Consider the following 12,432-nt stretch of genomic DNA (forward strand, 5'->3'; position numbering starts at 1 on the left):
AAATCTAAAACCGGTAAAATTGTCTTCTTAAGATCTGTTAGGTCTGTTTTAAGACACATCAAGCAAATACTACAACTTTTCTCTCGATGTGTTATTAGTTAGGATTTTTTTTATCTATTTTCAAACCTATTCATAACATCAGTGAAATTTCTTCTGAAGTTCAAAGCAATTTTTATTGATATGTAAAGTGAAATAGGATATTTTTTATATATATATATATATATATCATAACATGCAAAGGATTTCTTTGGGACATTTTTGACTTTTCAAATGTTTGTGACATTCTATAACTTTTTCCGTCAGAATAGCAGATTAACCAAGGATAACCAAGATATCAAATCAGAAATTTTTATTGTGTCTGATAATAGAACATAATATTGTATACCAATAAAAACAGAATACACTTGTAAAGATGTAGGGTTTATTTGTGTATATAGACTTTGTTTCATCACACATATATAATCTCCATATGTTCACCATTCATTCATCCAGTGTCAAGCAAGCAAACATATATCGGGATAGATCTCTCTCCCAATACAGTAGAACCTCCCCTTTTGTCAGTAGGAACGTTCTTTCATGTTTTTCGTTTGTGAGCGTATTGATAGAAAATTTTACCACATTGACATAATTTACTAACATTGATAATATGGACAGACAACAAATCTGAAGTACGGAAAAGAATACTTATAGACAATACATCAAATCCAAGCAAGTTTCAAACACCACTCAAAAACAAATGCATGATATTGTGAATCTCAAAACGGTAAAAGCAGATCCAAAATATTTCTTTCCCGTATTTCATCGCTTTCAAATGAAATAAGATGATGTATCATGTGCTCATCACAAGCGGTCATTACTGGTATTACATTCATCATATCTTGAACGTAATTAATTTATTTCCACAGTTCATTGTTGATAACTTTAAATCAATAATACATATATACCCATACGCATTTAAGCTTTCAGGAAAGCGACAAATATCACAGATATGGCACATAACTTATAGTAAAGTTCTGTGATCGTACCTATTTACGGTTATCTAATTTTTCTGCTATTCGTGTTAAACCTTTCGCATAACAATGCTGCGCGTATTGGTTATAATAAAAGTAGCTATTTTTGCTATATTTCAGCATTTCGCTTACCTGTTCTAAATCTAGATTTCGTTATATTTTATATCGCGTCAATTTACGTTCGTTGACAGTATGTTCAATCATAAATAAGTTAGGGAGTCAAACTGCAAATTGAAAAATAATGTTCAGATGCTACAGCAAGTCGCCATGGAATGAATACTGAATAGGCAGACTTGACGTTATTGCCTCGTCGTCTTGTTTATATTCATAATCTCGCGTGCCAACACCGTCACTAACCATATCAATAATTATCCGTTTGTCACATGCATGACATAAAAATTGCTGAATGGTGATATGCAAACATAGGGTAGTATACATCCAACACATGATCTACAGGAGCATTAACAATGGAATGTGTTTAACACAAAGCTATTGGCCAACACCATATAAATAAGTCGGCAAAACCATATTAGTTTACTCTACATATAAATATTAGATAAGTACAAAACATGAATACAATAACGGTTTACCGTATTCGACCCAATAAGAACCTCTTAATTTTATTAAATGTCTGAATTTGTTCCCATTGAATAACCTCTTATTGTTTGGTATTTCCAAGTGACCTTAGCGTTTATTGGGTCGAATAAAGTATATTAAGCAATGGACGAGAATAAAGAATCAATTGTGGTACATTGAAAAAAGAATATTGACCGCAACAAAACCTAAACACGATGATTAAGCTGGTCGTTTTGTTTTCAACTTTTTAATTTATGAATTGTTTTCTTTGTTCTATTTCCAAAACATCCTTTTAACTCTGACAATGTACACGGAAACATATTTCATTAGTTTGATTAAACTACAACTACACTTGTATTCGTTGACAAATAGACAGAAATATTTCAAATGACAATGGTAATTTTTGTTTTTTGATAACTTGACTTTGAATTTATGATGCTTGCTTGGTAAAATGGAATAAATTAGAAAAAGATAATTTGGTAACAGCAAAAAGCTAAGATGGTAAAATTTTAACAATGGCTAATTAATTTCTGAGCCACCATCTATACATATCCAAAATCAGATATAAAATATTGTATATATATCATTCAATATGTTTAAGTAACCACTTTATATATATGATATGATAACTTGAGGACTAAGCACTTTTTCATAGAAATTATTATAACATACATACAGAACACATGTATTGCATATACAATGAGTATCCCTCTCTGAGATAAAATTATATGTTACTTGAAAATCTTGTAGATTAATCACATATGAATGGTTCTGTCAAAAAGAGTTTCTGTAGAGTCATACAACCTGGCGAACAATAACAATAGAAATGGTTCAAAACAAATAAAAACACAAAAAATAATATATTCTCATTTACCATTATCGTCTCACTTATCAAGAGACAAAGGAGGCATTTCATACCTGGTATAGCATTCTTTACATTGTAACGTAAATTTATATTTAGCAAAACAATGAGACATAACAATCACAGATTCAGTATTCATTATTGTTTGCATATACATTACAAACATGAAAACACTATATGTTATGATACAAAAGATAATGTCTCGACCTTCACATTCGAAATCTCACATACACTTGGTTAGCACACTACAGGAGGGACGTCAACTAACACTGCATGTTGTTAATGTTAAACTGTGCTCTATAAAACAAAATAAGTATGATTCAGTCGCTGTTTATTATTAAACCCTATTAATGGTTGTGTTTAAACTATCGTAAAACCATGTATTCTTATTCAATTTCTAGCTCTGAAATAACCAAGACGTGAAATGAACAAAATAATTTTCGTAATATGTATACGAGTTCTCTTAATTGCTCCACTAAAACAAAATTATATGTAATGGTGGTCACAAAGCAAAATAAGAACAAATATTAGTTCATGGAATGAAATACATAATTGTGTATATTTTACCAGGAAATGTCGTCATTTATTTACAACTATATTTAAAAACCAAAAGTCAAAATACAGAGATCACTAGGAAAATGTTGGCACTGAATAGTTGTTAATTTTCGCTGGGAGAACATTTCACGATCTCATTTAAGCTAATTGCTGGTACAAATGTTAGCGCATTTGTTAATTTCTAACAGTAATACAGTATAGAGGTTGTCTTTCTTGCCAATCTTTTCATTTTATTCATGACCAAGTTAAGTTGTTTGCGAATATACCGAAATGCAAACCTCTGTGAATAAAATAACTATACAGTACAAATACAGAACAATTATAAAATGTTAGCATTTTTTATGATAAATGTATTTCATTTATCACCTTACAGAATAAATATTTATCCTATTAAGTAGACATTTTTTTCTTCTTTCTATTTATAAATGTTCATTTAATTAAATATAACACTAGGTAGAAAATTAGCAAAAGTTGCCTGTTTGAAGTGACCTGTTTAAGTAAGACACTGCTATTTAATTCCTGTCCCTAACTTTTCTGGCTAAGCGTTGTAATAACAGGTTTGTACTGGAGTCCTTCCTCTTCACGTCATTCGGGTCTCGGCAAATCATGTTCCCGTCACAGATATATTCTTTAGGACAGCAGTATAAACCATCGGGACAGCACACGGCCTGTAACGTATAACGTATCTACGTTAGTGTTGGATTCTCTGGCAATAACAGTAATCCTTTTATTACTTACCATTTCAAATATTTTATTGACGAAGTCTAATCGGGGTGAGTTAAATAAAAGGTAACTGTGACCGATCTACCATCAAATCATCAAATGTCGTTTCTATTTGAGTTAAGCGATTTTTATATAGAATATTTAAGATAGCGATAATATCTGACATGGGGCTTACAATCTTACTTGGGACGCACTAACGGTTAGTAATCATACATAATTGTAAAACATCCCTTCTATCGCCAGTACTTTTATAGTCCAAGTTAAACTGAAAAAACGTAATTTGGATGAGAAACAAATGAAAATGTAAATAATTAGTAGTAATTACCCAGTGAGGATATTAAGGAATGCTAATCACAAGGTGTATTGTAAAAAGGAACAATTTTTGAACTTAGCCACTACATTAAACTGAACAGTGTTAGGTTTAGAGTATACTAAAACGTACAGATGCGTGTTCTAAGGGAGGATATTCAATCAAGTATGCATAAACTTGGAGGCTTAAAGGATATTGTATTGTCCTGGACAGTAACATTTTTCCCGATAAACTGGTTTGTTTTGGTGTAAACGGTGAACCGTAACGTTGCTACAACAGATGATACAAACACACAAGAATTCGTGGATTTAATTAAAACGTTATATAAATCAGGTTACAATGAGACGGATTGAGTTTGGGGTCAAAATAATATCTGCAAAGTCACTGATGGTAAAACATATTTATCTGAATTATTAATTTCCTGATTACTTCTGAATTTGAATAAAACTTCAAACAAAATTTCACTTTAAAACATCATGGAAGATTATTAGGGTAATGGCACTGTTGCTATTTTAATGATTGTTAGCAGTGTCTTAATTTTATCAATGATCTCATTAATAATATCCTATTCTCGGCAAGGACGTTCAACTTCTTTTGTAAAAAGTCAATTCATATGTAGGTTTTAGAGCCAAAGACAGACCAAATCTGATTACTAGTATAACTTTATACCACTATATCACTGAAGCTTATAGTTTCCCATGACCCATTCCATTTAGCATTGTTCTCATACAGAAATTATGAGGTAGACCATCCCACTAAATCATGTTGTTGACTTACGTTTGGATATGCACAACAGCCGTATTTCTCAGCTGTAACATTGCAGCAGGTTTGACCATCAAGACATGATCCACCGTCTGGACAGACGACAGAGGTGGCTTGTTCATCATTATAAGATGCAGGAGCTATCACACCAGAGTGTTGTGGTACCGATATTGAAGGACTCTTATCCAGCCATTCCATGGAAACGCCATTTGTACTTATACAAGTGCCATTACTAGTACTACATGTCGTGTGCTCTGGACAACAATGCTTCATATCGGCACAACACACAGCCTGCACAAAACAATGTGAAAGTAGATCTTGAAATTATGGGGAAAATAATAATTCCAAAACTAATTCAGTAAGTGTACTTATCTTCAAGCAACCACTTTTTAGCGCAGAGATAAACGAGTGCATTCGCAAAATCTTGCTACATAAACGTTGTCGAGATATGAAATTTTGCAATAGCATTTTAGCGAAATACCCAAGCGCAAAAAGCGCTAAAATATCAACACTGATAGAATATGTACATTTATGATCAATCACACTATCAAATACCTCTTACAGCCAACTCACTATACTAAAGAACCAGGATACATTTTCACTGTATATCTCTTCAATTAAAATATATAGGATAAGATCTCCTTATTGATCTCAACAATTTTATTTAAAACTTTACATAAGAGAAAAGGGAATTTACAAGAGATATCATAGGAATCTTTTTGCTCAGCAATGCCAGATCGTTGTCAGCTCAAATGAAAGATGGATCATTTCTCTAATTATATCTTCCATTAACATAGGGGGCTTCTAGACATACATATAAATCCTTGTCAAACAATGTCAAAAGTCAAGATGGCTGTACCTGGGTTTTTGCTTTTCCATGATAAAATAAATGAAGTATATACAACTTAAAATTTTGAGAACATATGCATGCAATAATAAAAAGGTCCCTTGAACATTTCCGAAAGTGGTAACGCATTCCAGATGTCAAATTCTAAGATAATGACTCATTGAGACCATACTTTTTCGTATATTCCAAAATCACAGTATGCACAACTAGGACCTAAAAGAAACTTGACATCAATCCAGTTCATCTCTTTCAAACAGAAAGGTAACAGACTTCCATTGTCAAAACCAAAGATGGTCCTTTGTCGCCATTTTCACCCCGATTACTCACAAAATGTAATATGTAAAACTAGGAATCAAGGAAATGCAATACTAACCAATGGGAAGATACAAATTTTGATAACGTCTCTATCGAGAAAGCAGTTTATCTCATACTCTTTGTACCTTTTATCAAAAGATTATCAACGATTCAATATAGACTTTGGTTTGCATGTTATCAAAGCTGTAGTTTTGTGTATTTTTATTAAGAGACCTACGTTAGGACGAGGGCAGCATCCGTATGTGTTTGCTCCGACCAGACAGCACGTGTTTCCTGGTGGGCATTGACTTTTCTCATCAGGACAAACGATATCAGTTACTAGGACAACGGGAAAGCTTTCCGTTTTTTCTAACCAGTTCTGGGAGAAACCATGACTGGATCTACATGTCCCATGCGCAAGGTCACATTCCGTGTTCTGTGGGCAACAGTGTTGGCCATCATTACAACAAACTGCCTGTAATAAAAAAAAAATCAAAACATTACATACCACAGTGTATTTTAATATTATGACAAGGTGTCTATGAAGTTACAAATGACATAATGGGAAAAAAATATATTGATAAATTGGATGTAAGATAGTTTGAAGACTTGTCTTCAGTTCCGTATGAGCCTGGACCGTCTCTCTCCTAGTTAACAACCCAAGTATTTGCTACTGTTCTGGCTCCGATTTCTCGAAACAAAAGTGCAGACTTAAGTCAAAACTGAAGTTTTCTCCTTATGTAAGTTATATGATAACTTTGGTCTTAAGTCAGTTTTGGACTTAGTTTGTTTCAAGAAATCGGGGCCAGATCTAGAGATAGACACCTGTGTCTAGTTTAACTATAGTCAGAACAATGTGTGAAAGTGGCTTGTCATCGCATGACGAATAAGAACATTATTCAGCAATTAAAGGTACATACATTTGGCCTTGGACAGCATCCGTATCTACCATCTGATAGTTTACAGCAGGTAGTACCAGACTTGCATTCAGATTTTCCATCAGGACAGACTACATCCGATGACACAGGTCGGCTTTCAGTTTTAGCAAACCAATCGATGGTCAACCCATTGCTTTTCGTACACTTTCCTGTTCCAGTACTACATGTGTAGCCATTGGGACAGCAGTGTTTCTCATCGTCACAACAAACCGCCTGTGGATTCAAACAAATAATGTTGAATATCAAGTACAAGCACGCCGCTGATATTATAATCATTATCTGGTGTAACCGTTCATATAAAAAAAATTAAATAACATATTGATGTTCAAATAATGAAAAAAGAGATCGTATAGATAAACTCATGATAAAATTTGACATTCAAGTAACAAGAACCATAGGTAAAAATAATTCATTATCCAAAAATACGAAAACCTATTTAATCATTTACTTCAATTTTTGTCCAAAGTGCCTTGACCGATGTAAATAACTACCAAGTTTTAGTACAAATGAATTCACTCTAGCACATTTTAAAATCAGCGGTGTTTAAGCCCAAAACCTACCAAAACTGAGTATCTTTTAATCTATGTCCAATTATTCTGACCAATACCAAAAGCATCTTGACCACGTTTCAATAAAATTGAATATGATTAACATTGTCAAAAGTAGACTTAACCTAAAATATCAAACGAAACTTCATTATTTTAGGTACTACATTGAACAACTTGATCCATTTACTATCAGACTTTGTCAAAAGTACACTTTCACACAAACATTGATGTCACTGGCACCGCCACCGTTGACAGCGGAAAAAGTGTAATGATTTTGTTTTGTATTGCTCTTCAATCTTTAAAAACAAGATATAGGACAGTTTTGATACTAATGGTTAGTAGATATTTGGGGGAAAATTCAAGGACTTTTTAAAGACTTTTCAAGGCCCTGTCATTTTCAACGTCGCATGGAAATCAAATATAGATTCAATCTATTCGGAAATCAAACGTTCTGATGGCTATAGCATCTGGAACAATTGCTGAATTCATCTTTTACCATACCTGATGATTATGAATGAAGAAATAGTTCATTAAATAAAGTTCTGGAATGTGTCTAAATCAGAACGAGAACACGGCCCGAAATTAATAATCCGGATTTCAAGTCTATAAGCCCACAACACATTTTATCAAATTTTATTTTTAATTTTTCGCTATAATATGAATTTTGAACGAGTAATCAAAATGTCATTTTTGAAGAAATGTAATAGTCAAGGACATGTCATTTTTGAAGACATTAAATTTTCAAGGATTTCTCATGGTGAATTTCAAGGTATTTAAGGACTTTCAACGCCATCACATCAATTCAAGGCTTGAGTCAACTATGCACTTATTCCTAATATCATCGTCTCAGAAATAAACGTTATCAACACAACATATTCAGTGATGATTATAACATACATTTGGTAGAGGACAACAGCCGTATCTGTCATCTCCTAATTTACAACAGGTGGTACCAGACTTGCATTCAGATTTTCCATCAGGACAGACTACATCCGATGACACAGGTCGGCTTTCAGTTTTCGCAAACCAATCGATGGTCAACCCGTTGCTTTTCGTACACTTTCCAGTTCCAGTACTACATGTGTAGCCATTGGGACAGCAGTGTTTCTCATCGTCACAACAAACCGCCTGAGGATTCAAACAAATAATGGTGAATATCAAGTACAGTTACGCCGCTGATATTATAATCATTATCTGGTCTGACCGTTCATACAAAAAATTTTAATAACACATTGATGTTCAAATAATGAAAAAAGAGATCGTATACTTAAACTCATGATAAAATTTGACATTCAAGTAACAAGAAACATCGGTAAAAATAATTCATCATCCAAATACACGAAATCCTAGTAAATCATTTAATTCAATTTTTGTCCAAAGTGCCTTGACGGATGTAAATAGCTACCAAGTTTTATACCAAGTTTTAGTACAAATGAATTCACTCTAGCACATTTTAAAATCAGCGGTGTTTAAGCCCAAAACCTACCAAAACTGAATATCTTTTAGTCTATGTCCAATAATTCTGACCAATACCAAAAGCATCTTGACCACGTTTCAATAAAATTGAATATGATTAAAAGTGTCAAAAGTAGACTTAACCTAAAATATCAAACGAAACTTCATAATTTTAGGTACTACATTAAACAACTTAATCCATTTACTATCAGACTTTGTCAAAAGTACACTTTCACACAAACATTGATGTCACCGGCACCGTCACCGTTGACAGCGGAGAAAGTGGAATGATTTTGTTTTGTATTGCTCTTCAATCTTTAAAAACAAGATATAGGACAGTTTTGATACTAATGGTTCGTAGATATTTGGGAAAAAATTCAAGGACTTTTTAGGAAATTTTGAAGAAATGTAATTGTCAAGGACATTACATTTTTGAAGACATTAAATTGTCAAGAATTTCTCATGGTGAATTTCAAGGTATTTAAGGATTTTCAACGCCAACACATCAATTCAAGGCTTGTGCCAACTATGCACTTATTCCTAATATCATCTTCACAGAAATAAACGTTATCAACACAACATATTCAGTGATGATTATAACATACATTTGGTAGAGGACAACAGCCGTATCTGTCATCTCCTAATTTACAGCAGGTGGTACCAGACTTGCATTCAGATTTTCCATCAGGACAGACTACATCCGATGACACCGGTCGGCTTTCAGTTTTCGCAAACCAATCGATGGTCAACCCGTTGCTTTTCGTACACTTTCCAGTTCCAGTACTACATGTGTAGCCATTGGGACAGCAGTGTTTCTCATCGTCACAACAAACCGCCTGTGGATTCAAACAAATAATGGTGAATATCAAGTACAGACACGCCGCTGATATTAAAATCATTTTCTGGTCTAACCGTTCATAGAAAATATTTTAATAACACATTGATGTCCAATAATGAAAAAAGAGATCGTATAGATAAACTCATGATAAAATTTGACATTTAAGTAACAAGAACCATCGGTAAAAATAATTCATTATCCAAATACACGAAATCCTAGTAAATCATTTACTTCAATTTTTGTCCAAAGTGCCTTGACGGATGTAAATAGCTACCAAGTTTTAGTACAAATGAATTCACTCTAGCACATTTTAAAATCAGCGGTGTTTAAAGTGAACAGTCGGACAAGGATGGCTAAAGTCGGTAAAAATGGTGTGAATGTATCCAGTATAATTTGTTATGAAATAGAAATAGAATATCTCTCGTTAAAATCTGTCTGCGTAAGAAGAAATTAATTTTAAGTATAGGAATCCTAAAACGTCCTCCCGGCTGACTATATCGGTGGTTACCTTTTCACGCAGCCTCGTTTTCAATGCTTCAACTTTTATTTATTTCAATGGTCAGAACTGGGAAATGTAAGCAGAACTTGACCGTCGTATTAATATGTGAGAACTTTTGGAAGGCCAATGAACGCATATAGACTTGTTTTCTTTGCCCGACTATTCACTTTAAGCCCAAAACCTACCAAAACTGAGCATCTTTTAATCTATGTCCAATTATTCTGACCAATACCAAAAGCATCTTGACCACGTTTCAATAAAATTGAATATGATTAAAAGTGTCAAAAGTAGACTTAACCTAAAATATCAAACGAAACTTCATAATTTTAGGTTCTACATTAAACAACTTGATCCATTTACTATCAGACTTTGTCAAAAGTACACTTTCACACAAACATTGATGTCACCGGCACCGTCACCGTTGACAGCGGAGAAAGTGGAATGATTTTGTTTTGTTTTGCTCTTCAATCTTTAAAAACAAGATATAGGACAGTTTTGATACTAATGGTTCGTAGATATTTGGGAAAAAATTCCAGGACTTTTTAAGGACTTTTCAAGGCCTTGTCATTTTCAACGTCGCATGGAAATCAAATATAGATTCAATCTATTCGGAAATCAAATGTTTTGATGGCTATAACATCTGGAACAATTGTTGAATTCATCATTTACCATTACTGATGATTATGAATGAAGAAAATAGTTCATTAAATAAAGTTCTGGAATGTGTCTGAATCAGAACGAGAACACGGCCCGAAGTTAAAATCCGGATTTCAAGTCTATAAGCCCACAACAAATTTCATCAAATTTTATTTTTGATTTTACGCTATAATATGAATTTTGAACGAGTAATCAAAATGTCATTTTTGAAGAAATGTAATAGTCAAGGACATGTCAATTTTTGAAGACATTAAATTTTCAAGGATTTCTCATGGTGAATTTCAAGGTATTTAAGGACTTTCAACGCCATCACATCAATTCAAGGCTTGAGTCAACTATGCACTTATTCCTAATATCATCTTCACAGAAATAAACGTTATCAACACAACATATTCAGTGATGATTATAACATACATTTGGTAGAGGACAACAGCCGTATCTGTCATCTCCTAATTTACAGCAGGTGGTACCAGACTTGCATTCAGATTTTCCATCAGGACAGACTACATCCGATGACACAGGTCGGCTTTCAGTTTTCGCAAACCAATCGATGGTCAACCCGTTGCTTTTCGTACACTTTCCAGTTCCAGTACTACATGTGTAGCCATTGGGACAGCAGTGTTTCTCATCGTCACAACAAACCGCCTGAGGATTCAAACAAATAATGGTGAATATCAAGTACAGACACGCCGCTGATATTATCATCATTATCTGGTCTGACCGTTCATACAAAAAATTTTAATAACACATTGATGTTCAAATAATGAAAAAAGAGATCGTATAGTTAAACTCATGATAAAATTTGACATTCAAGTAACAAGAAACATCGGTAAAAATAATTCATCATCCAAATACACGAAATCCTAGTAAATCATTTAATTCAATTTTTGTCCAAAGTGCCTTGACGGATGTAAATAGCTACCAAGTTTTAGTACAAATGAATTCACTCTAGCACATTTTAAAATCAGCGGTGTTTTAAGCCCAAAACCTACCAAAACTGAATATCTTTTAGTCTATGTCCAATAATTCTGACCAATACCAAAAGCATCTTGACCACGTTTCAATAAAATTGAATATGATTAAAAGTGTCAAAAGTAGACTTAACCTAAAATATCAAACGAAACTTCATAATTTTAGGTACTACATTAAACAACTTAATCCATTTACTATCAGACTTTGTCAAAAGTACACTTTCACACAAACATTGATGTCACCGGCACCGTCACCGTTGACAGCGGAGAAAGTGGAATGATTTTGTTTTGTATTGCTCTTCAATCTTTAAAAACAAGATTTAGGACAGTTTTGATACTAATGGCTGGTAGATATTTGGGAAAAAATTCAAGGACTTTTTAGGAAAATTTTGAAGAAATGTAATTGTCAAAGACATTACATTTTTGAAGACATTAAATTGTCAAGAATTTCTCATGGTGAATTTCAAGGTATTTAAGGACTTTCAACGCCAACACATCAATTCAAGGCTTGTGCCAACTATGCACTTATTCCTAATATCATCTTCACAGAAATAAACGTTATCAACACAACATATTCAGTGATGATT

At 33.3% G+C, this 12,432-nt stretch overlaps 1 protein-coding gene across 1 annotated transcript in view; it reads right to left on the reverse strand.

The window, feature by feature from the left end:
- Window positions 1-334: 334 nt before the first annotated feature.
- LOC138314791 (extracellular matrix protein A-like) overlaps window positions 335-12,432 on the reverse strand; it is a 62,323-nt gene continuing 50,225 nt past the window's right edge. Inside the window, 7 exon segments of the mRNA XM_069255337.1 lie at window positions 335-3,671; window positions 4,814-5,089; window positions 6,178-6,414; window positions 6,860-7,090; window positions 8,323-8,553; window positions 9,486-9,716; window positions 11,289-11,519. Of these exon segments, the coding sequence (XP_069111438.1) occupies window positions 3,516-3,671; window positions 4,814-5,089; window positions 6,178-6,414; window positions 6,860-7,090; window positions 8,323-8,553; window positions 9,486-9,716; window positions 11,289-11,519 (1,593 nt within the window). The 3' untranslated portion in view covers window positions 335-3,515.

This window comes from Argopecten irradians, chromosome 2 (genome assembly GCF_041381155.1).
Source record: "Argopecten irradians isolate NY chromosome 2, Ai_NY, whole genome shotgun sequence".
NCBI lineage: Eukaryota > Metazoa > Mollusca > Bivalvia > Pectinida > Pectinidae > Argopecten > Argopecten irradians.